The 23287-nt window shown below is 47.6% G+C and overlaps 1 protein-coding gene across 6 annotated transcripts in view; it reads right to left on the bottom strand.

Annotated features, from left to right (window-relative positions):
- SORCS1 (sortilin related VPS10 domain containing receptor 1) overlaps positions 1-23287 on the bottom strand; it is a 474859-nt gene that overhangs the window by 100042 nt on the left and 351530 nt on the right. For all 6 annotated transcript variants that reach the window (XM_036264900.1, XM_036264895.1, XM_036264899.1 and 3 more), the window contains exons 7-10: positions 19076-19194; positions 16330-16419; positions 10619-10798; positions 916-1062 (exon numbers count right to left, since the gene is read on the bottom strand). In XM_036264900.1, the coding sequence (XP_036120793.1) occupies positions 916-1062; positions 10619-10798; positions 16330-16419; positions 19076-19194 (536 nt within the window). The remainder of the gene's footprint in view (positions 1-915; positions 1063-10618; positions 10799-16329; positions 16420-19075; positions 19195-23287) is intronic.

Here is a 23287-nt window from a genome sequence, read left to right as displayed (position 1 = left end):
TTCCTTTCTTAATCCCGTCTCCTTCAAGAAAACTGCAAACTCCTCTAAGGCAAGATCCATTTCTGATTCCCTCTCTCAGACACCAACATATCATCCAATACAGAAATAAGTTCTTGCTGCTCTACTTATTCTCCAGATGTCAGATGCTTCAGAAAGAGCCATGCTTCAAAGCAGGGGTCAAAAAACATTTTTGTAAAGGGCCAGGTACTACATATCTTAGGCTTGGTGGACCACGAAGTCCCTGTCATGACTACGCAATTCGGCCACTGTAGAGCAAAAGAAGCCAAGGCAATACATAAGTGAGTTAGCATGACTGTTTTCCAATAAAACTTTATTTAAAAAAGCAAGCGGAGGGCCATATTTGCCCCACAGGCCACGGTTTGCCAGCACCACCTATATATATAAAGTGACCTAATGAATGAAACATATCATAAAGGGTACCCGTGAAAGTTTAAACTAGTTGTTCCTACCCTTGTTTGAGGCATATACTCCTCTGAAAACATGAATAAACATCTCCTCTAGAAAATAAAGCTACACAATTCTGCATTCAGTCCATCGATTCCACAGTGGAATCTCCTCCGTGTCCTTTGCTCCATAATAGGTTATTCATAGGAAATTAAAGACGTTTCTCCACACAAGGATGGAAACGGTTATATTCTCCCTTAAACTACGGTGTGAGCTCCTCATCAGAATTTGGGCCACAACTGAGCATCCTTGGACATAAGACACTTCCTGTTTTTCCTCTTCTCTCTCTGGTCCAAAGGCAGCAGGATGACTCCCCCTGGCTGCCTCCATGCCCCCCCCGGCCCCTCTTGTCCAGCACCTCCGCAGGGAGCCTGGCACCGCCTCATCCGCCTGTCTGACACCTCTCCCAGCCTCCCTGTTCGGGCCTTCTGCCTCGAGATGAAGACTCACCAATAGGCAGTGCACAGGGTCGCCTCTTAAGTCCACGTCGGGCGCCTGCAGCAAGTGCCAGTCTCTGCCTTTGTTATACGTGATGAAGGTCTTCACCTGGTTGTCAATCTTCTTGTTAGCCAAGAACATCCCCTTTATGCCTGCTACCTGGGAAAAATCGACATGGCTGAAAAATACATCAATACATCAATACACAAGAAAAGGGATGCATTTGTTTACTTGACAAAAGGAAAGCAGCCCGTCCGATTCAGCACTGGAGGAAAGAGAGGTTGAGGATGATGAAGGGTGGGGATGAGCAAGAACAATCACTCTCTGGACAGTGGGACGGAAAGCAAATGATCTGTGTCCCTATGGCATGGGGCGGGGCGGGGGGCATCCTAATGCAAGTTTGATGGGGAATTTTTATTTCCCTAAGGTAGGCTGGTAGTAGCTTGTTGTTGCCTAGAGATAAACTCTGGTGTTTTCAGTTTTGTTGCTTGGCAAATGATAAATAGAGGCTATTTTTATTTTATGTGAGGCCTAGCACCCACAGTCTCGGGTACTTCATTTCAATCTGGTAACAGTCCTCTTGGGTGAGTATCACTTATTCCATTTTACAGATGAGGAAACTAAGGCTCATCCAGGTTAAGTGACTTGCCCAAGGTCACACAGCCACAGGAAACATTGGACACACAGGATAGTAACTGGCTGGACTGGGATTTCAGCCCACACCTCCCTGTCTTCACAGCCACGCTCTTAACAGCGACCTAAGTCGTGGTGCTACCCAGAACCCTGCGCACTTGAAACAGGTCAGTTAAAACTCATGATCCAATTACTATTGTCTTTGGGTTTTGCTTCCTGTAAAAGATTGCTCTATTCGCCCTGGCCGGTTTGGCTCAGCGGTTAGAGTGTCCGCCTGCAGTCCGGAGAGGCCCGGGTTCGGTTCCCGCTAAGGGCACGTACCTCGGTTGCAGTTTGTCCCCGGCCCTGGTTGGTCGTGCGGGTGGCAGCCACTCGATGTGTCCCTTTCACATCGATGTTTCTCTCTCTCTCTCCCTTCCTCTCTCTCCCTCCCACTCTGTCTGTACAAAAAATGGAAAAATGTCCTCGGATGAGGATTAAAAAAAAAAAAAAAAAAGATTGCTCTATTCTTAAGCCACCAAAACACACTGAACAAAAGAGAACTGCTACTACACTCCACGAAGTAATGATTTCCCTAAACTGTTGAGTAACTCCTCCTCCATTCCCATAACACCACTGTTCCCACGATAAAAAGACCTTATTCATTATTTGGCCCTGAAAATATGACCGCTTTCTCTATTCTATACGTTACCAAAGAGGTACCATTGGTAAGTTGCCTAAACTGTGCTCTAACAAATCATTAATTATGCATTATATTTTCGGCTGTTTTCGAGTCTATTAAACACATTTGTACATATTTTACTCTGCTTGAAATGATGACAACCCAGGACAACCAGAAGGCAGTGAAGGAAGGGTCTGGAATATGTTGAATCATGCATTCCAACTCTATGCATAGGTTATCTCAATGCTCATAGTAAGCACGAGATATCGTCCTCATTACTCACATTTCAAGGATGAGGAAACACTTAGATTAACCAGCTTTCTATAGCACAGCCAGGGAAGAAGTGAATAAGATAGCAGGCATATTTGAGTCTAATTACTTTTACTAAGGCCCTTTATATTATCTTATAATTTTTTTTAGGCAGAAGAGCAAAGCAATAGCATTGGTCCTTGCCACGTACCAAGCACGATGCCCAGTACTGTATATATAAAACCTTCACCATTCACAGCAAACTTGCATGACAGCTATTATACCAATTCTACAGATGAGGAAACTGAAGTGTCAACAAAATGTAATTGCTGAAGATAACGGAGAGTTAGGGAATTGCTGAAGATAACAGAGAGTTAGTAGGGTTCACACCCAAAGTTTCGGATTTCCAATGTTCTCCCAGCAACTACAGCTCGGATTCTGTCTATTCAAGGAGGCTGGGTTTCAATCCATAGATGCAGGGTTTGCCTTTGCTTTCTTTCAACACATTCAAACCTCATAAACCTCATTAGTTCATACCTGCTGACTTGGCATCTGGCATAATTTAGAGTTAGGCCAACTTCATACACTTTTGGAAGACAAGTTTGTTAAGCAAATAAATCGTATAAATGAATTGCTTTGAATGACTTACGGAAACACGCCTCGTTTGGGGCGATGGACACCAGCCAGAGCAGCCTCTGCTCACTGAGATCCTCAGTGTGTGGGAGACACACACTGCAGGAACCCTGACCTCCCAACAACGGCATGCTCATTACAAGTAACACTTCGCTCTTTGCTCACTGCACCAGCTGCAGAAGGACAACTCACCAGGGAAACCCATGTTGATTTTGCAGATGTTCTAGAGGCTGTTACATATTTAAATACAACAACTGTCAGTTCTTTAAAAATTAAATTTCATGAAATGGAATTTTCACAACGTCCTCCTGGTCTTCCCTCCACAGCATCCCGGTATATGAGAAACGCACTGTCCTACCCATCGGACATGCTAGGGGGCGACAGTGGGTGCAGAGGGGCTGAAAGTATTTCCTCTTCCGGTAGTTGCATTGCCCATTCCCCCCTGTGCTCTCCCTCTTGGCTAGGGTGTCAGAGCAGGGTGCTGCGTTTAGCAGCTGCTTCATTTGCTTTGCAGAAGCCCTGACTTTATTGGCCCCCGACTGCTTGGCATGATCACAGCCACTTGAGCCAAGGGCTGTGCTTTGTAATTCATCTCGGGCAGCTTGCTTCCAGGTTCATCTTGAGCAATAAAGACCTGGAGAAGCAGAGGGAATGTGGGACAGGAGGGGTGGGGCTGGAGAGGGTCCGCTTATTACCCTCTTTCCACGGAAGTCCCCTGTGAGGTGTCTTTCTATTCTTTGCTCCTTTGGACTTGTGTGCCGAGAGGTCGCCTCTGCTCCGAGGTGTTTGTGTGCACTCCCCGCTCCTTCTGCTCTGAGCCTGACCAGCCCACCTGTTGGTGCCACCGTGCACCCAATGCATGAGGCACTGTCCCCAAGGGCTCTTTGGTGAGGTCTCATCAGGTATCTCCTGGAACCTCTCCCTCTTACTATAGGACTTAGCTATCAAGGGGCAGTATTAGTGCCCAGATTGCAGAATATGTGTAATTGTGTGCACGTGTGTGTGTCTGTGTGTACATTATGTGCATGTGTGCACTTGTGTGTACATTATATGTTTATGAGTGTATGTAAGGTCTGGGGTTCCACTGAGGAGGGAAGACACGTTTTTTTTGTTTTTGTTTTTGTTTTTATCCTCACGCAAGGACACTTTTGCATTCATCTTCAGATGGAGTAGGTGTGAGGGGGGGGGGATAAAGAGAGAGAGAAACATTGATGTGAGAGAGACACATCGAGTGGCTGCCACCTATACGACCTCAACTGGGGCTGAGGACAAACTGCAACCAAGACATGTGCCCTTAGTGGGAACCAAACCCAGGACTCTGCGGTCTGTGGGCAGGCGCTCTAACTGCTGAGCCAAAGCAGCCGGGGCAGGAAGACCTGCTTTTGTTGTCAGACCACCTCCCTCCTGTCCAAGGTCTGCGCCTGTCTGTGGGGTGGGGCGGGGCTGAGGATGGAGTGGGCTGGGAAGTGATGCTCCGGGTGGGAGACGCCTTCGTGCAGACTCAGAGTCTCCACGCCAGCTGCTCCTGTGGGAATGGCTATTTTACCATGGAGCGTGTCCTCCTGCGGGGTACCTGTTACTTCTCTAAGTGGCCAAATTCTGTGTTGAGAGGCCACGTGTCTTCCTTTGCCTCTCAGGTGGGAACTAGAACCCGGAGTCTCAAAGGTAATTAATAATTATTTCCTTTGCCCAGCTGGTGTGGCTCAGTGGTTGAGCACTGAACCACTAAAATTAAAGAGAGAGGAAGGGAAAGGGAGAGAGAGACAGAGACATCAATGGGAAAGAACATCGACTGGCCACCTCCTGCATGCCCCCCACTGGGGATCAGGCCCACAACCTGGGCATGTGCCCTGACTGGGAATTGAACCAGCGACCTCTTGGTGCACGGGTCCATGCTCAACCCCTGAGCCACACCAACCAGACTCCTGTTACCTCTCACATGATAGTCTTCCACTCCAGCGTACCTTTGGATTGTCATTCAACCCACCACATTCCTTCATTAAAATTAATCACAGAAAAATCACTTTGTCCAGGAAGTCCTGGTTTTGTTTTTAATAGAATAGGTAGCAAGCATTCTATACTAGAAGATATAACAATAGTACCCCACATTTACTGAGCCCTTATGAGGTGTGAGGCATTGATGAAAGGCTTGGTAAGCATGACAACATCAACCTGCCCACGCACTCCAAGTGGTCGAGTCCATGTTACCCTCATGTCAAGAGGAGAAAACCAGAGTTTAACTTTGTTTTTTTACCCTCACCCGAGGACATTTTTCCATTTTTTGTTCAGGTAGAGTTGGAAGGAGAGAGAGGAAGAGAGAGAGAGAGAGAGAAACATCGATGTGAGAGGGACACATTGAGTGGCTGCCACCCGCACGACCAACCAGGGCTGGGGACGAACTGCAACCGAGGTACATGCCCTTAGCAGGAACCGAACCCGGGTCTCTCCAGACCGCAGGCGGACGCTCTAACCGCTGAGCCAAACTGGCCAGGGTGAAAACCAGAGTTCAGACGTGGCCAGTCACTTGCCTAAAGTCATTCTCCAGAGAACCTTAGAACTGTCTACCTCTAGAGCCCACACACTTAACTGTACTATTTCTTTAAAGTCCCCTCTCATCCTAGAGCATTCCGAGGGGACTACCACATGGATGTCACACGCACTGGAAGCTGCCTTTTATCCATACAGTAGAACGTTTACTTCATTGCTGCTCAATACATATTTATGAGCCTCTGCTCTTTATCATGCATTTTTGTAAGTGCTGGGATGTGGCACCCAGGATGTCTAAACAATTATACATTCATGCAAAAGAACTTCTTTGAGCGTTAGACTCTGCCAGGCACTGGGACTCGGGCTTCTTCGGGGTTTTAGAGGAAGAACCCAGCGATCTCCTTGGTGCTGTGATGTTTACCGCTCAGCGCCCTTGCCCGGCCCGATCTCTGCTGCAGGTGAGGTTGGCTGGGAGACCCTCACGCAGGCGTGTTTGCTCATTTCTGCCTTTGGTGCTGACGGGGAGCTGATTCCTCCCACCCGTTCTGACGCAGGAGGAAATGACAAATTCAAAGTGTCCACATTGGAAAGAAATAAAAAAGATGAATCAAAAGTTGTGGTGAGAAAGAGAACATACTCATGACCATGGTTTCTTTGGGCTTTGGGGGTTCTGTGCCAGGGAGAGGATGCCAGCCAGGACGGACGCACACCGCCGGTACCGGGGGTGCCTCTGCAGCCAGGGAACCCGATGCCAACGCGTCTATATGTTCCTTCCTCCCCCGGCGCCTTGATCAGGCAGCACCCCCACCCAGGGAGCTAGCAGCCTTCAGCAGGTAGATGATACCAGCTATGTTCTGTAATAAATATGTCCTGGACGCGAGAGCTTTTTCCTTCCCTGCCCCTGTGCTGGGTCGTAAGAGGCAGCCCCCACTCCCCTAAGAAATCAAGGTATTAGCCATAACTGCTGAGCTTTCTCTGTGAAAGACAGGACACGCAGGATGTGACGATACTACGTGGGTGACGAGACACGCACGGTGTCTTTTATGACACCCACTGTGGCTCCCTCGCGCATGCGCGCATTCTGGGTGCTCTGAGTTTGCTGGCCAGCTGGCTTCAATGCCAACCCAAACCTTTCCACTTGGTCACGCGGACTGTCACTGTCCATCCAGCCAAAGTGCTCTTCATCATCATCAATTCATATCCCCTTCCCGGGGCAGGACGGGTCGCATCCAAAGCTGTCCAAGCCCTGCTCACCACCCACATCAGATGAGCACACCAGGCATCCACGTCGCGGACACCGGGTGGCCTCTCTCTCGTTCTGGCCACCAGTAGGTACACTGTCTTCTGTTAGCCACCTCGCATGGTGCCACTGTGCTCTTCAGGAATGACGGGATTTTCAGACACCTGTTTCTAGGCTTTTTTTTACACAAACACATCACTAGACATAATTGGGAGCCATGTCATGATACTACGAGAATTCGGCTATAACTGCAGGCTCCGGACTTGGCTCCGAAGGCAGTGAACGGGTCCAGAGCAATCACCTGCTCGTTCCGTGTATGTTGGCTTTTCCCCCGTCTAACTGTGTCCACTGTCAGGTAAAGTCTAATCCCAGTTACCCTGCCCTGCCGTGTCCCTCTACCTTGCAGCTATTACTCGGCCACAAGTACAATCCCAGATACTGACCTTCCAGAGACACAAAACAGTCCGTGCTTACGAGTCTGCATACTCGAGGCTTCAGATCCTAAATCTGCCACTTACTAGCTCTGTAATCTAAAAACCTGACAGTATTCCCTCTACTCCCATTTATCTGTGTGTGAAACGGGAGTGATCACATCCCTAAGTCAAAAAGTTAGTGTAGGCGTTGAATCAGGTAGTCACTGGCACAGGATGGCACCCCAAGTCGTAGCTATGGTTATTCTGACCTCTCACTAGCGAAAATCAGTTTCCAGCTCTTGTGCGCTGGTGTGAACTTTCCATGGCTCCCGTTTCTTGATGCTCTGGAATGGGGTCCACATTCAGTGAGCAACCCCTGACGAGGGAAACGTCTGGTGTTTCCATAATGAAGCCACGGACTCTGGCTCCCTGTGCCCGACATTTCCCCTCTCATCACGTACACGCTCGTTCTAGTGCGGAGAGAACTGCACTGGTCGCCAGGGTCCGACGTGTGTGGGAACAGAATGATTGACTTGAATTAGAACCGTGCTTCCTTCTGCATTTCCCATGCAGACTCATCAACAATACATATCCCTGATACACAGGCTCATCATACACCGACACGCCACAGCGCCCCTCTGCCTAACCGGCTTACAGAGCACACACATACGGGACCAGCAGGTGACTGGCAGGCAGACGCACACAAAGACACACACCGACGGTCACCTCGGGCACCCCCAAAAGCGAGCAGACCTGACTCTCTGTCACCCCCCCACTTCCTGTGTTGCTCATCTTATGAAATCATTTACGGATTTTCGTACTTTTCATTTGTCTCTAAGCGCTCGTCATTCATGTCACTTCTACTGGGAAATCCACACGAGGGGGCTCTCGAGCGCTTGCGCCGGCCGCGGGTCGGCCAGCATTCTTCCTCTCCGGGTAACCGGCAGACACGGCTCTGCCATTCTGATCACATCCGTTCCGATGCAAGTTGCTGGGAACTGTCGGGCTAATAAAAGGAACACTCTTCTTCCCAGGCCCCAGGACGCAGGACACCTTTACCTACGGCCGGCACGCCACTGCTCACAGTGATGATGAGAAGAGCCAGCAGATTCCCCAGAGAGAGTCAACCGCTAGGGAGACGTGAGGGGATGCACGAGGAGTTACCAGAGTGGCTGCCCTGGCCAGAGGTCGCCGTGTCCTCCTCTCGTGCTGTACCTGTTAGTGATGTTTACATTCCGAAAAGCACTCAAGGAGAGAGTGGCGAACAACAGGACACTGCAAAGTCATTCCTGTCCAAACCTGTCATCTTTCCTGTCATCCAGGGACCAATTAAAACGGTCTCTCTTTTGGCAGAAAACAAAATTGATCCAGCGAAATGGTTCCAAGTTGACCTGAGAAGAGGGGAGGGGATCCTCAGGAAGGGACAAACGCATTCTGAAAATTGGAACATGTTTTGGGGAGACCCCAGGACAGAGCCACGGTCAGGGAAGCGAACTGGGTGATGAACCTGGAACAGCGGCTTTGCTTTGACTTCCTACCGGCCAGACACCGAACAACACATTTCCGCAGCAAGGGCTGGATCAAGGCACGACAACGCGTGGCGTTTTAACAAAACACCCTTAAAGTTTAAATGTTTATAAGACATTTACAAATGAGGAAAGAAATGTAGCAATTTACACTTGTTTATGAGAAGACAACTCGTTGGTGTTAAAGAATGTCATCTGGCCATGCTAATTGCAATATGGGAAGGAGCAGAGATCCAAAATAGTGGAAATATGTTAGACATCTAAACCATGTGGGCAGATTCTAAGACTAGAACATGGTACAGGGCTTAAACTCACCGGAACACAATATTACATCACCTAGAATTTGTGGAGTATTTTAGGCTCTGTTCCAAGAAGATGGACTTCTTTAATGTGCAGAGAAATCCTGTCAAGTAGGTACTCCGTTTACCTCCGACGTGTTCACCAAGGAAACTGAGGCTCAGAAAATACTGGATGCGTCTCAAGCACACATATACGTGGTAAAGCTAGGATTTAAGCCCAGGCAACCTGAGTCCAAAATGTATACTCTGAATCACGATTTTATCCAACACGGATTTGAAACTAAATCACCAGAATATGTAAATGTTTTCAAGAATACATGTTTAGTTCGAGGCTCAGATATATGATGCTATATTTATCTGGAACATGACCAGGAAAGGAAGTGGAAGAAATTTGTGAATATATTAAAAAGTTTGCAGAGTGTTTTTCTAAATATACACACACACTGTGTCCTAAACTAGTTTACCACAATTTCCATGACAAATCCCTGCGTTCCGGGTCGGGTATAGAGTAGTTTAACGCACCTTTATACATACCGAGAAGTTTAAATATGGGAAGAAAGCCCCTAAAAACCGCTAAAGGAGAAAGAGTATCAATAGCATTAAAAATAAATAAAATGATAGATTTAAATTTCTTCAGTGGAATTGGTTTCTTTCTTTGACACACTGGATACACACTTCGCTTTATATAGCCTCTTCATGGTCAGAATTTATACTCAAGCAAACGAAGGCATCATTATGACTGCAGACATTTGAATCAGTTTTGGAGTATTTTTCAGACAGAATATAGGTGTAGGATTGTACGTCCCACATTCTGAATGTGGCTTTTAATGGGTCATTATAAGCCATTATCTATCTTTCGGAGCACAAGATAAGACTGACAGCTGAAAAAAGATGGACCAAAGGCTGAAACCCACCCCAAAATAGCAGCCTTCCTTCTGCCTAATGGTGCCTACAGTGGAGAGCCACGGTGTTTGCCGTAAAAGCTAGCCAATCCAACATACAGGTTTTCTTTCCAATCTTGGTCATTTCGAGAAACAAAGGGCCAAAGCCCCCTTAGGGGAGACTGGCAAACTCTTATCTTATTCATCGGAGGTCACTCAATGTCCCTCTGAGAGACTGGCAGCGAGCCAGTGGAGGTGGTCCAGTTAGAAAGTCCTGCAAGTCCAAGGGAGCGTCTTCTGATGCAGGCAAGGCGCCCCCTTCATTCTTTCCCTGGACAGATACGGGGGCACCAGCCCCTCTGCCCTACATCCTGGACCCTGCTGGCCCCTCGAGGCTCTTTTCAAACCGCAAACTCACAAACCTTTGCATTACTTACTGCTCCCTCCGATGCTCTCCTGTCCTCTGGGGCTTCCTGGCCTGTGGACCTGATGCCAAAGGATCCCTCCCAGAGCTGTTCTGTGGACTGCAGATGAACCGACACGAACCTTCTGCCGCCCGCTCCCTCTCCCAAACGGGGTGAGGCCCCCAGTCTGCTCATAATTAAAGTGATGGAGGAAACAGCCAGTGCTGGGCCCTCACCAGCCAGTCCAGGCACAGGAGGGGCTCAGGACCACATGCGCCTCGTGACATACCTCATACAGGTCGATCATGACGTTGCCCTCAGGGCCTCGGCTGCTCTGGACATTCTCCAAGGCCAGGGTGAAGTACACGCCCCGGGTGTCTGAGATGTAGAGGTTGTAGGTGTCGTTCTGGTTCCATTCTTGGACCGCTGCAAACACTTGGTTCTCGTCCGTGCTGATGACGTGCATGTCCTGGACGGAGCACAGGAAAGTGAAGAAGAGGAGTTTTATGGGTTAACCCGACCTGCCTCCAAAGAGCTGGGGTCTCAGGAATCCTGCCCTAGGCACTCAGCCAAAGTATCGGAAGACAGAGATTTCCTTTTCACATAGTTGTGAAGTAACACTCAATGAGTGAAGGGTTATTCATATATTTCCTTTCTAACCTACAGGGCTAGGCAATTGATGACGTTTTCAGACACTAGGGCAGAAAGATGCCTGGGGGCTCAGTTATCATTGAACTGCCTTACTAGATCACTGAAGAATACTTTCTCAAATAGGTATGACTTTGGAGAATCAGTTACCCTGATAGATTTGCCAAGCACAGCAGGGTATGTGCTCAGAAGGATTATATGGGGGCATATTCCTTCATAAAAAGCTGCAGAAACAGAAAACTGACCAGCTGCATCCCTCAGGGTGGCCCATGGACCAGTATGGGCAGCACCTGCAAGTGTGTTAGACAAGGAGAGCCTCAAGCCTCACCTATTGAATCAAAATCTGCATTTTAACAAGACCCATGGGTGATTAATAGGCACATTAGCGTTTGGGAAGCAATGCCCACAGGCTCAGCAACACCCAGAAGCCCTTGAGGAATCGTGTTCACCTGAGCACCAAAGCACTAATCTCCATGTTAATGAGTATTCAAGGACTTGGCTGCTTATCTGCACCTTTATTCTGAGTTCATCAGGAGCCCTCAGTAAAAGAGGGAAAAAACAGACCGCATAATTGATGACGTTTTCAGACCCTGGTAGTCGGGAAGAGAGAAAGAAGGCAGTGATAGATGTCCCGGGGGGCGGGGGGGTGTTCACACCCCTCTTCTGCAGTTAAAGCTCCAGAGAGGTGGGTGTTCCCAGCAAAGCTGACAAGACCAGGCTTGCTGTGCCCCTCAGCAGATGCCTGTGCATGGGCTCTCGGCAGGCTTGCCCCCTTTGCCCCAGGTGGTAGACATCGGTATAACTTTCAAAAACCAAAAATCTAAACAAAACAACAAAATTATACATGAGCACAAAGACAGAAGAACACAGAGAAAGATTCTCGGCCTCTGTGTAGCTTAGCACTCAAAATGTCCCAGGTGAACCATCCTCTGCCCTTGAAAAGCTTCAGGGGCTCTGTCCGCCTTCCTTGGCCGAAATTCCAGGACTGCACAATTGCACCTACCTTCTAGCCTGATTTTCTCCTTGTAATAGATGTCCGTGTTCATCGATCAACCAACCAACCAATCAGCAGTGCATCTCAGACTACGCTTTAGACGTGGAAGGAAAGGCTCTCTTTCTTGGCCTGGATCAAAGTGAACTTAGATGATCCCAGAAGGAAGAAGGCTTTATCTAAAGGCTTTTGTGTCCACAGCCTAGAGTTTGGCAACACTTTTATAGAAAGAATCCGGGGTGGCAAGGCCGAAAGGAATCCTGCCAATTGACTCAATGTGTTCCAGTTGTCTGGGTGGTAGAACCCTCAAATAACTACTCCCAGTCCATGTTCCCTCCCTTCCTCATCAGTGGGGAAGGGAACATGGGTTCAAGTTAAAGTATTTCTGCAGTAACTGGCCCCTACAAAACTCATTCCTGTGCCTTTGGGGTAAATACAGGCAATGGTGAACCTCTGAAGTCTGGGTCACAATAGACAGACATCTCATTAACTAATCCTAGGGGCTGGAGTACATCACTGTGCCAGTCGCTGAAACCTTTAGTTTTTGGATGTGGAACTGGAAACATATACACATCGAGTGTTTATGTCACGTAAAGAACTGGCCACATAATAATAGCAGATTCACATGGCCACCTCTAAATAAAGACCAAGATGGGGTGTCTTTCTCTCCATATAATCTAATTACATACATCGAAGACATTTTTTTAAAAATATGTTTTTATTGATTTTAGAGAGAGAAGAAGAGAGAGAGAGAGGGAGGGAGAGAGAGAGAGAGAGAGAGAGAGAGAGAAACACCAATGCCAGAGAGAAACAGTGGTCAATTGCCTCCCGTATGCTCCTGGACTGGGACCAGACCCACAATTTAGGAATATGCCCTGACTGGGAATCAAACTGGCGAACTTTGGGGGCCCAGGATGACATTCAACCAACTGAGGGCCACCAGCCAGGGCCGTGGAACAGGATAGTTTAAAGCGATGTTGGTCTTAAATGCTTTGATTGATAGGTCTGACGTATTTGAATGACATCCTGATTTTTCCTTCTCACCTACACTTGCCTCCTCTACCAGGAAAATGTGCTCTTTCCCCCAAGGGGCACTTCATGGTGAATGCTTTTCCTGAGCCACAGACTTGCAGACCAAGAAGTGATCTTTGAGATCTTCTACTACAGTTTTCCCCAAAATCTGTTCCGTAGGATACCGGCATGGTTCAGTTTTAACAGATGGAACAGAAATCGGTCTTTGGTAAAACGGTTTGATCAATGCTGAATCACTATAGATTTCTTGTTTGCAAGATGTCCTAGAGCCTTCGACATACCAGCTAGTTACTCTTCTCTCTAGTCAAGGAACACAGGAAAGAGTTTATTCCTTTTATTAAATGTATTTGACCCTAGAACCAAATTTTCCTGAAGCATCTCTAAGGACATTTTATTCTGAGTATCACATGGGAGAAAATACTGTTGTGAGTCCAAGCTCCTTATTTTAAACATGCAAGAAAGAAAAACAAACAAAACAAAAAGGAAACAGGGAAAGAGAAACTGGCAAACCAGCCCTGGCTTCGAAGCAGGTTAGTGGCCGGCGTGGGTCTGGGATCCGGGCTCCTGCTGCAAATCAGGCTGCCCTGGCACAACCCACACCCAGGTCACATCCGTCTTCTACCACACTGACAACCAGATCCATACCGGTAACAACACCACCGCGCTTTTATAGAGCGTCTGTCCTCGGAAGTGCTCAAAGCACTTTCATAGGTATTGCATCGCTTAGCCCACTTGAGTAGCTCAGAATGAGCTCCCAGTAAGCTCAGGGAAGGAAACTTGTCACTAGGTCTCCCTGTCTGGCGGGCCTCGTGCTCCTCATGGTGACAGCGATATTAAACTCTGCCCGCCCCCCTCTCTGGTCATCTTCACCATTATATTAAACCTGGGGTGCGTTTTTCAGACACTGCTCCGTGGAACCACGGTCTTTGAAGAGCTGGTACAATGGCAGTGGATGATTAAAGCAAATTTGAGCAAGAAAGTGCTGGTTCGTCTCCATTGCTTTGGCGGGCACACAGCTTTGTGCATTATCAGCCGGCAGCCACGGCTTTGACAGGGGCCAGGAAATAGATGCACCTTCACTACGGATCACTCCCCCAGCAGGGGATACTCTTTGAAGGTGTAATGGAACAGTAATGAGGCATCTCATCGCTTTAAAGAGGACACACCCACTTGGACCGAATAGTACATTCATTTGCTGTAGGGGGACAAGCTAAATTAATCACTGCCTTCTACCCTCAGACCGCAGATGAGGCTGAGGAATGGATCAGGCTCTGTGGAAGAGCAGGGGGAGGAGGCAGACAGCCGGTTCGGGTTTAAAGTCAAACTTGTCCTTCGGGATGGGCTCAGTGCCAAAGGGGGCATCTGTCAACAGGGATCGGTGATGGCTCTGAACATGCAATGCGACCTGTGTGTTTCCTCACCCTCCCCAACAGGTCCAAAGAGGTGTCTTTGATGTTCAACTATCATTTCTGGCGTTCCTGGGTCAATGGGAATATTTTTCTTGGTGCCCCTCAGCTTATCAAAATTTGGGGGGGGGGGGGAGAAATGCTATCTTCTAATAATAGAACCTACTGATTTATCCTCAGGAAGGAAAAGTGTCATATAAAGATGCTAGTTCGGGAATCAGGAGATGTAAGCTCTGGCCTCGGTACTGCTGCAAATAGCATCTGGTTTGGCCGAGACTATTCCACTCGGAAAGTGAACTCCTAAGACTGAGCACGAGAGGAGTGGTTTGAATCTCCTGTTTACTAATTCGGTCTCAAGTCCTAGGTGCTTCTTGAACAGGAGCATCTCGCTGCATTGGGTATCATTTTTCTCTTTAAAGGTGGCAAATCTCGCAGGCCAACTGCTTTATTTGTTGGTCAATTAATGAAAAAGCTATTTATTTCCATGCTCGAGGGAAAGAAACACCAGGACGGTTGGACGAATCGAGGTGGTGTGTTCATCCCTTGTGAACCTTCCTAAGGGTCTGCCCAGGGTAATTTTACATCATTCCGTTTCCCCTTATATCTGACTCTACACACTTCTCCTCTCGGACACAGCCCCCAGAGGGTAACTTCTTGTCTTTTTCATAACCATTTTAAGCCAAATCAAGAGCAAGGAGGATTTAAATGTACACAGGTAGACACACAGAGTTAGTTCTGGGTAATTACCACTGGCATGAATCTCTCGGCCGCTGAAAATAATAACTACTAACATGGATATAGTTCTTTGGAGTTAATAGCACAATTTAACATGTGTTATTATCTCTAATGGGCTGGGGCTTACAGCTCACCTTTCACTATTCTCGGGTTAGGGACAGAGTGGTGGCCACAAGGGGGAACGCAGCCCGGAGAAGGCAGAGCAACTAGCCACCCCCTGCTCGCCTAGAGGAGTCCTGCAGTGCCCTGTGTTACAGCTGTCACCTGATTTCCCGCAGCTTGCTGCCGCTGGGTGCAAATAGTACACGACAAATTATAGGTTAAAAATCCTAGAGTCATAAAAACTCAATCAAAAGACAGTTCTTTATGTACCTTTTTCAAACCCAAAGTTTTCAAAGCTGAGCTATAACTACATTTAAACCTACACAGTCTCCTCACAGCCACACACGTCTCTGCTGCTCTAGGATCAAGGTACGGTGCATGAACGATTGATGGTCACTTGAAATGCAATGGCAGCGAGACCCCAGAGCTGCAGCTTTGAGCGCCCGAGTCAGCTGGACCTCCACTAGGTGGCGCTCTATATTAACGCAGTTCTTCAGTGTTCATGGAAGGAGCCCGAGACTTCAGAAGCTGAGGGTCTCCTAACTTTTGTCCGCCCCTGTTTTCAAAGAAGTATGTCTTTGGGGCGGTCTAGAAAGTTAGCCAGGTCTCAGAACTCTAAAGACAACCTGTTTCACAAGTTGCTTTGAAAGAGAAAGCAAAGGTTGGATACCGTGTAGCTACATCACCGCTTTATAGGAAACAAAAAAATTGGGATGCAAACACATCATATCCGTTGCATTGAGACACTGTGTATCCAAAGCATATTTCTGTCTTGCTAGAACACCAATACATGCTGCTTGAAAATCTCTACCATCAGTTATCAATTTATTCAGATGCTCCTACATAGGAAAAAGCCGAGAGAGAGAGAGAGAGAGAGAGAGAGAGAGAGAGAGAGAGAGAGAGAGAGGAGAGTGATAAGATCGGCCAAAAGTAGTGATGCAAAGCGAACTTGAGGAACAGAGATGCCATGTGGATGAAAACAAGTGCATGACAAGGAGAGACTGAAAGGTGCTTGGGAAACAGGGTGGAGGCTGGAGTATGTGAATCAGAGGAAATACTAAAATGAAGAAACGATTCGGGTCCTACCTTGGGCAAGGCATACTTGGGTAGCTTCATCTGGGCAAACGCATTCCTTCGGTAGGACACGTAGTAATGCGGCCGACCTCCTGACGTCAGCTGCATCGGAAACACACAGCTGTGAGAGGGCGACTGTGACAGTTACATGTCCTAGAACAGCCATCGGTGAAGGGAGGTGGCTGCCGGCGCAGCAGTGTGACAGGTGTGGGGGATTTGGATTCAGTTCCAAACAACTTAAACAGTGAATATGCGTCAGTCAGAGGCCCTGAACCCACTGGACAAAAATACAATTCTTCAATGTGCACTGTGGCTCAGAAGCCAGGAGACGTTTTCAGTTATTGCGGATTTTTAAAGACACAAGGCTCGAAGTAGATTGGATCAATGTCCCTCCGCAGCCCAGCTACCTAGCCCCAAGACCATGGCCACACAGACAGGTCCCAGGCCACATCAGAAGGAAGTGGTCCCGGTCACACAGTGGCTGAGCTGGAGGGTTACATCCCTGGGCACTGGACTCCAGGTTGCTGCGGTGACGATGACTGTGAGCCTGTCCCACGCACAGCGGTGCTGCTGGCATGTTAGATGCAAACTCAAGCCAGGTCCAAAGTCATTCTTGGTCTCTATCTCCCCGAAAAGACTTGTGAGCGACCTCCCCATGGTTTGCCAGCGTGCCCAGGCCAGGGAACCAGTGGGCGTGAGGGAGGGCGAGAAGGGTGTGGTGTCTACACCAGCCTGAGTACCTCAGTGCCAAACCCTTCCCTGTAGCCTCGCTTCTGTCCCCAGCTTCACTGAGATATTATTAACACACACCAGTGATCTTCGACCGGTGCACCCCAAGAATTTAAAACATGCAGCACCTGGCTATTCAGTCAGGGGCACTGACCTCTTTTCCCTTAGATGTCAAATAAACAACAGCCAACACAACAATAGCCGTCTGGTGTGAATGAGTCAAAATTATACTTTTTTTTTTTCAAGATTGCCCCCCCCCAAAAAAAAAAAGTAATATAATTTTTTGCTGTGGTACAGAATTTTAGTGATTAGTTTATGTACGCATGAGCTGAAAAAGGTTGGAAATCGCGTACATATACATACGTAAGACTGAGGTGTACAATGTGATCATTTGATATACATACACAGTACAACATAACTACCACAGATAAGGTCAGCTAACACCTCCATCTCTTCACTTAATTAAGATTATTATACATGTGTGGTGAAACCATTTAAGATCTACTCTCTGAACACCTTCAAGGATATAACACAGTACTATTATGTATAGCCACCATGCTGTATATCAGATGCCCAGAACTTACTCATCTTATAGTTGGAAGTTTGTACCCCTGACCAACAGCTCCCATCTCTCTACCTCCCAGCCCCTGGGATCCATCACTCCTTGTTTTCATGGCTTCCTTGTAGCCACTCTTAACCCATATACGTTTCTGGAGTGTGAATGTCACCTGGAGTTTGCATACTCAGAATGTCAACATATGCTTTGGGTGACTGTTCATCATGCATAAAAACATGACCAAAATTACCATATCTGCCCATATGTGGCCAGATCATCTCTCAGTCCCGGTGCTGAGTTGCAGGGTCATGGGTGGGAAATATCTGAAACTCTAACTGCAGAATTGATTCTTATATTTAAGTCCTATATGTGGATTATAAATGGTTATTAGAGAACAGAAAAAGATTCCCGGAAGCAACACTGATAGAGAAATGACTTAGAGAGAGAACCTTCAATGCCGTGTGCTAATTGATGCTGAAGTTATCAGAGTGCTCATCACTCATGTCCCTGCAGAAAAAGACAGTGTGTGTATGTGTGTGTGCTGTCATTTGGGAACCATTTTTAAAGTCCATAAGCTGATGTTGGGCATTCTGAACATTTGCTTCTTTAAACTATGGGATTAAATATTTTAAATTATGACTTCTTTCTATAAATACAATAGTGTGCCTCAATCTTAGTGAAATCATATGTATTTGTGTGTATGTGTATATATATAGATAGAGACACACATATATAGAGTGTGTGTGTGTGTGTGTGTGTGTGTGTGTGTGTGAGTTAGCAATTATACCTTTGCCATTTTAACATGGAAGGAAATAACTGAATTTTTAAATGCCTTGTCCAAATAAGCCTAAGATGCTCCTTAGATGCTGAAAAGAAGTAAAGCACACTTGCTTCCTATCTCTTCTAAACACTCATGACACCTCCGCTTCTTACACTGTTTCCCCCTCCGGCTTCCCTCTCTCTCAGGAGGTGAAGAACCTGTCTGAATGCATCTCATCTAAATCCTCTTCCTCCCAATCACGGGCATGACAATAAGGGCTGATTACGCACACCTCTCCTCTGCCTCCCGCCCCAGCGACCCCACAGCCTCCCGTGCCCACCTGTGTCTCTATTTTTAAGCTGGATGTGGGGAGGAGGCTGATTGGCTGACCACCCTCCTGATGGGGAGAGACTGACATTTCCGCTCAGTCCCGCTGATGACTGGGGGAGCCTCTGCAGAATGCAGATGAGGGGGCGCAGGCCTGAGCACGCCTCCCTGACCCCGTGTTGATAAGGTCCTCCCGACACTGCCCAGAGGAACTAATTTACATTCCGTTAGTATAGGAGACCTGACACTTGGAGATGTGCCTTCTGTTGAAAAGATAATGCTTTTTGTTCTTTTTCTTTTACTCTGAAAGGAGAGGGAGCAGGCGGGGCTGCCGTGGGGACAGGGACACGTCTGCGAGACAGGCAGCAGAAGAGGGTCTTCCCTACCTGGACAAACACGTAATCGTCCTGCACAATCAGGGAGTCGGGGTCGATGTAGCCGGGGAAGGGTCTGCTCCTGTTGGCCTCAGTGCAGTTCCACACACGGCAGGTCAGGTACTGCGAGTCTGGGAGACAGGGGAGGGCCGTGCACACGGACTTAGAGCCGGAGGGAGAGTTCCTGTGTCCCGTCCATCTCCAAGCCTCTACACAAGCCTCCCGTTCTTCGTTCACCGCATTCTTGTTACCATCATGACTGTGAAAATCATCGCCATTATTTCCCTCGCTTGCCATCGACACCGTCAACCGCCGTCTCCCAGGGCCTCTACCGGCGCCCGCCACCCTGGGACTCGAAATCCTCATTCATTCCTCGTCTCCCTTCTACACCCAATGAAAACATTCTCAAAAACTGGCAATACTGCCTGTGCTTTATGGCATTTTTTTTCTCATGAGGCTTCACCTCCACACTCTGACCTTTGATTAACAAATAGAGAAACAGACACGTGCACGCAATCGTCGATCGTCTCATGTTAGAAGTGCTGCTGTGATCAATAATCAAGTTTACGTCAAGGTCGAGGTTTTTCCTCTACGCCTGTTTGGAAGTGAAACAGAAGGCAGAAGCGATTCCTGAGGCAAAAACGTCGTTCTCATTTTATAGATGAGTGAATTAAGACCGAGATTCCCACCTGAGACTCTGCAAGCAGGTGATAAACATGTAATTATGACCCTTAAATAAACTAGATCTTTGGTGGACGTATATTGTATCAGGGCGGCTGGCCCCGCTTTTCAACCGCAACTGATCTGGCCTCCTGAGCTTTTCAGCAGTCGGTCACTTCCTTATTTAAAACTCCCTTCGCCTCCTTGGAATTAGGACAAGTTCAAACCTCCCAATGCCCACCGACCCGAGCTCCCTCATGCTAATCCCTTCTTCTCCCCCTGTAACTCTTCTAATCTGTCCCAATTTATATTCAGAAAGTTGGCCAAGCTTTCTACCCTTTGAAAGACTTTTCACTTGTATTTCCTCGACTTAAAATACTTCTCCTTGGGTTGTTCCAAAAACCACAGAACTTATATGCATGTATGCATTAACAATGGACATGGACAACAAAGCTGGGGACAGGGCAGGAAGGGGGGAGGGGGAATCAGTGGGGGAAAAAGGAGAAACATCTGTAACAAAAATAAATTAATTAATAAAAAATAAAAGATGGCTCTAGATTTCAGCTGGCTGGTACTTCTGAGGACCTTCTGTTATTACTTTGTATCATTCGCCGCCACTGTTTGGATTCCCTTCATGACATTTAGTGTTTTCCCTTCAAGGTAATGTATCTAAAATTACCTTGTTCATGATTTGTTTCTCGCCACCCCACCGCCCACATTAGAATACATTCTCCGTGAAGAATTCTTCTGTTGTTGTTCCCTGTGGTACCCTAGGTTCTACTGCCATTCCCAGCACAGAGTAGAAAACAAATACATATTCACTGACACACGCCTCTTCATTAGAATGTATCTTTGTGAATGAAAAACAAAGTTATTTTACTGTTTTGGTGCTTAATGAATGGCAAGTTTGATTTTTAACACATCAGCAATGCATGCAGAAATCCTTTCCTTCAAATAAGATAAAATCAATAGATAAGTATATACATAAAATGGGGGTAGGCAATACCATGTAGAGTTGGACAAAAGGATTCTCTAATTTCCCTTAAGGACATGTCCAGGACCACCTTTACTTAAAGACCTGTATCCCTGTAGGATTCACTCATTTCCCATAAGGAAATCCCTCCGTCTTCCCGAGTCTTGCCACCTTCATTCATAATGTGGATGCCAATGTCCACTGCCTCACGTGGGGGAGCTGTACGAATTAACTGAAATAAATCATGTGTGTGCTAAATGTTCTGAAACACACTTCTACTAATGTCAGTTCTCATTGATTGATAAAATTCCTGTTTTCTCCTTTGCTCTCCTGCAAAGTGATTAGATCAGTCTGGGATACACAGTAGGTCTCTAAAAAGATGGGTTTGCCCCGTGTGGCTCAGTGGATTGAGCATTGTCCTGTGGACTGAGAGGTCTCGGTTAGATTCCCAGTCAGGGCACATGCCTGGGTTTTGAGCTCAATCCCCAGTAGGGGGCGTGCAGGAGGCAGCCGAACAATGTTTCTCTCACACATCGATGTTTCCATCTCTGTCTCCTTCTTTCTCTAAAAAAATCAATAAAACAACAACAAACATATTTAAAAAAAAAAAAAAACACAAATAAACAAAGATGGGTTGGGCTGAATTTGGGAACTCCAGCCCAATGTGTCAGTACTGGTGGTGACCTGTCCCAGACCTGTTCCTCCCTGAGCCGTTGCTGGAAAAGTCAAGCCAGATCTGTCGGCTCATCCTTTCTGAATGTGACTCAGAAGTTCCCATAACCCTCTTGGGTCCCCTTCAAGGTCTTCTTACTTTCTGGACACTGATTGGTTTAGGAAAGGGCATTTAAACCCATTTCTAGTAAATAATAAGGAGTGGGTAATAAAATCTTGCTTCTAAAGAGTATATAAGAATTTACAGAAATGCTTACCATAGTCTATATTATAAAAAGTTACCAATTAATAATTTTTTTTTTAATCAACATTCACTTCTTTAAAAATACACCATGGTTGTATAAGATGCTAACATTAGGGGGAGCTGGGTAAAAGCTGTACTATCTTGGTAACTTTTCTGTTTATCTACATTTATTCCAAAATAAAACTTTCTTAAAAGTAGGTTACCAAAATATGTGCATATGGACCCAATTTTTGCCAGGTGTATATATAGTACCTGTGGACGTACGTTCGCACAGAGACATGAATAAAAGATAGGAGACGTCGACAAGAGCACAGAGGGGACGACCTGCCTGCAAGTCTCCGGCCCACACGCACCTGGTATGATTCAGGGGGTCATGGGGGCCTGCGAAATCCATCTCCCAAGAATTACAGAGCCATCTCGAATTCCTGTCTGCCGCCGGACTCCCCATCTCCCCATGCGGAGGGTGAGCTGTGCGATGAGCCTGTCCTGGGCGCACTGTACAAGATGCACAACTGGGCGCCGCCAGGAAAGCCCCGGGAAGGGGTCTGGAAAGCGCCCCTCGCTCGAGAGGCTCGCAGTGGGATGGGGAGCGGGAGGGACGCTCCGGGCGCTGCCCTCGGGAGGGCTCCGGGTGCCCCTTCTCCTGACGCAGCGGAGCGCGGTCAGGCCTCCGCGGCCAGGGGGCGATCTCGCGGCCCTTGGGGCAGCTGTCACCGCATTAAGTATGAGGAACTCTTTCCATATTCAATCCCGGGGAGTGTAGGATGTGATTCCATAGGAAGTATCTTGTAATTTGGCATTAATTAACGTCAATTAATGTATGCATCTGCTAGACTTGAGAATTAATTTCATTCCTTCCCCCGCGCAGATGTTTTCCCTGCCGTAGGTAATTAGGACACGGTGCTGCTCCTTCCAAGCGCTCAGTCTGCAGCAGCTGCGTCTGGGACCATGGGATCCCATCCTCCCAAACCAACCCGGTGATGACCGAGAGGAAGCTGCCTTTAAAAGGCCCGGCTTTGAGCCTGGCCGGTGTGCCTCAGTGGCCGAGCATCGCCCACGCACCAGGAGGTCACCAGTTCGATTCCAGTCAGGGCACATGCCCAGGTTGTGGGCCCAATCCCCAGTGGGGGGCATGCAGGAGGCGGCCAATCAATATTCTCTCTCATCGATGTTTCTAGCTCTCTTTTCCTCTCCCTTCCCTCCTCTCTAAAATCAATAAAGGGGGGGAAATTTTTAAAGGCCCGGCTTTGAGCACTGGAGCAGGGGTGAGAGGCAAGCCTGAAGCCCGCCGGCACGGTAAACCCAAGCCTTCACGGGCCCCCTCTAAACTGATCTGTAAAGTGGGGATCAGGAAGAGCCACCTTGCCCGGGGCTGTGACGACGCTGGACCTGTAGCAGGACACGTGTCCGTCCGGTGTCTGCTGCAGCTCTTGACATTCCCCCTCCTCCATCGATGGCACTGCTGTGTCCCAAGGGAACCAACGGTAACATGTATTACAGACATTTCTACCTTTCTTGATAGTCAGTGTTTGGTTTGGGTTAAAGTTTTTCCAAGTCATGTTTCAAACACCATGAAAAAGATTATCATCAATAGATGGCAAATATTCTGGGCAGGCCATTTGAGGGAGTGGCCAGGGCGGGGCTGGAAGTCACCGTGGGCCCCGAACACAGGGCC

Source organism: Molossus molossus, unplaced genomic scaffold (genome assembly GCF_014108415.1).
Source record: "Molossus molossus isolate mMolMol1 unplaced genomic scaffold, mMolMol1.p scaffold_m16_p_17, whole genome shotgun sequence".
Lineage (NCBI taxonomy): Eukaryota > Metazoa > Chordata > Mammalia > Chiroptera > Molossidae > Molossus > Molossus molossus.
Note: the sequence above shows the minus strand (reverse complement) of the source record. Positions and strands in the feature narration are given on the sequence as shown.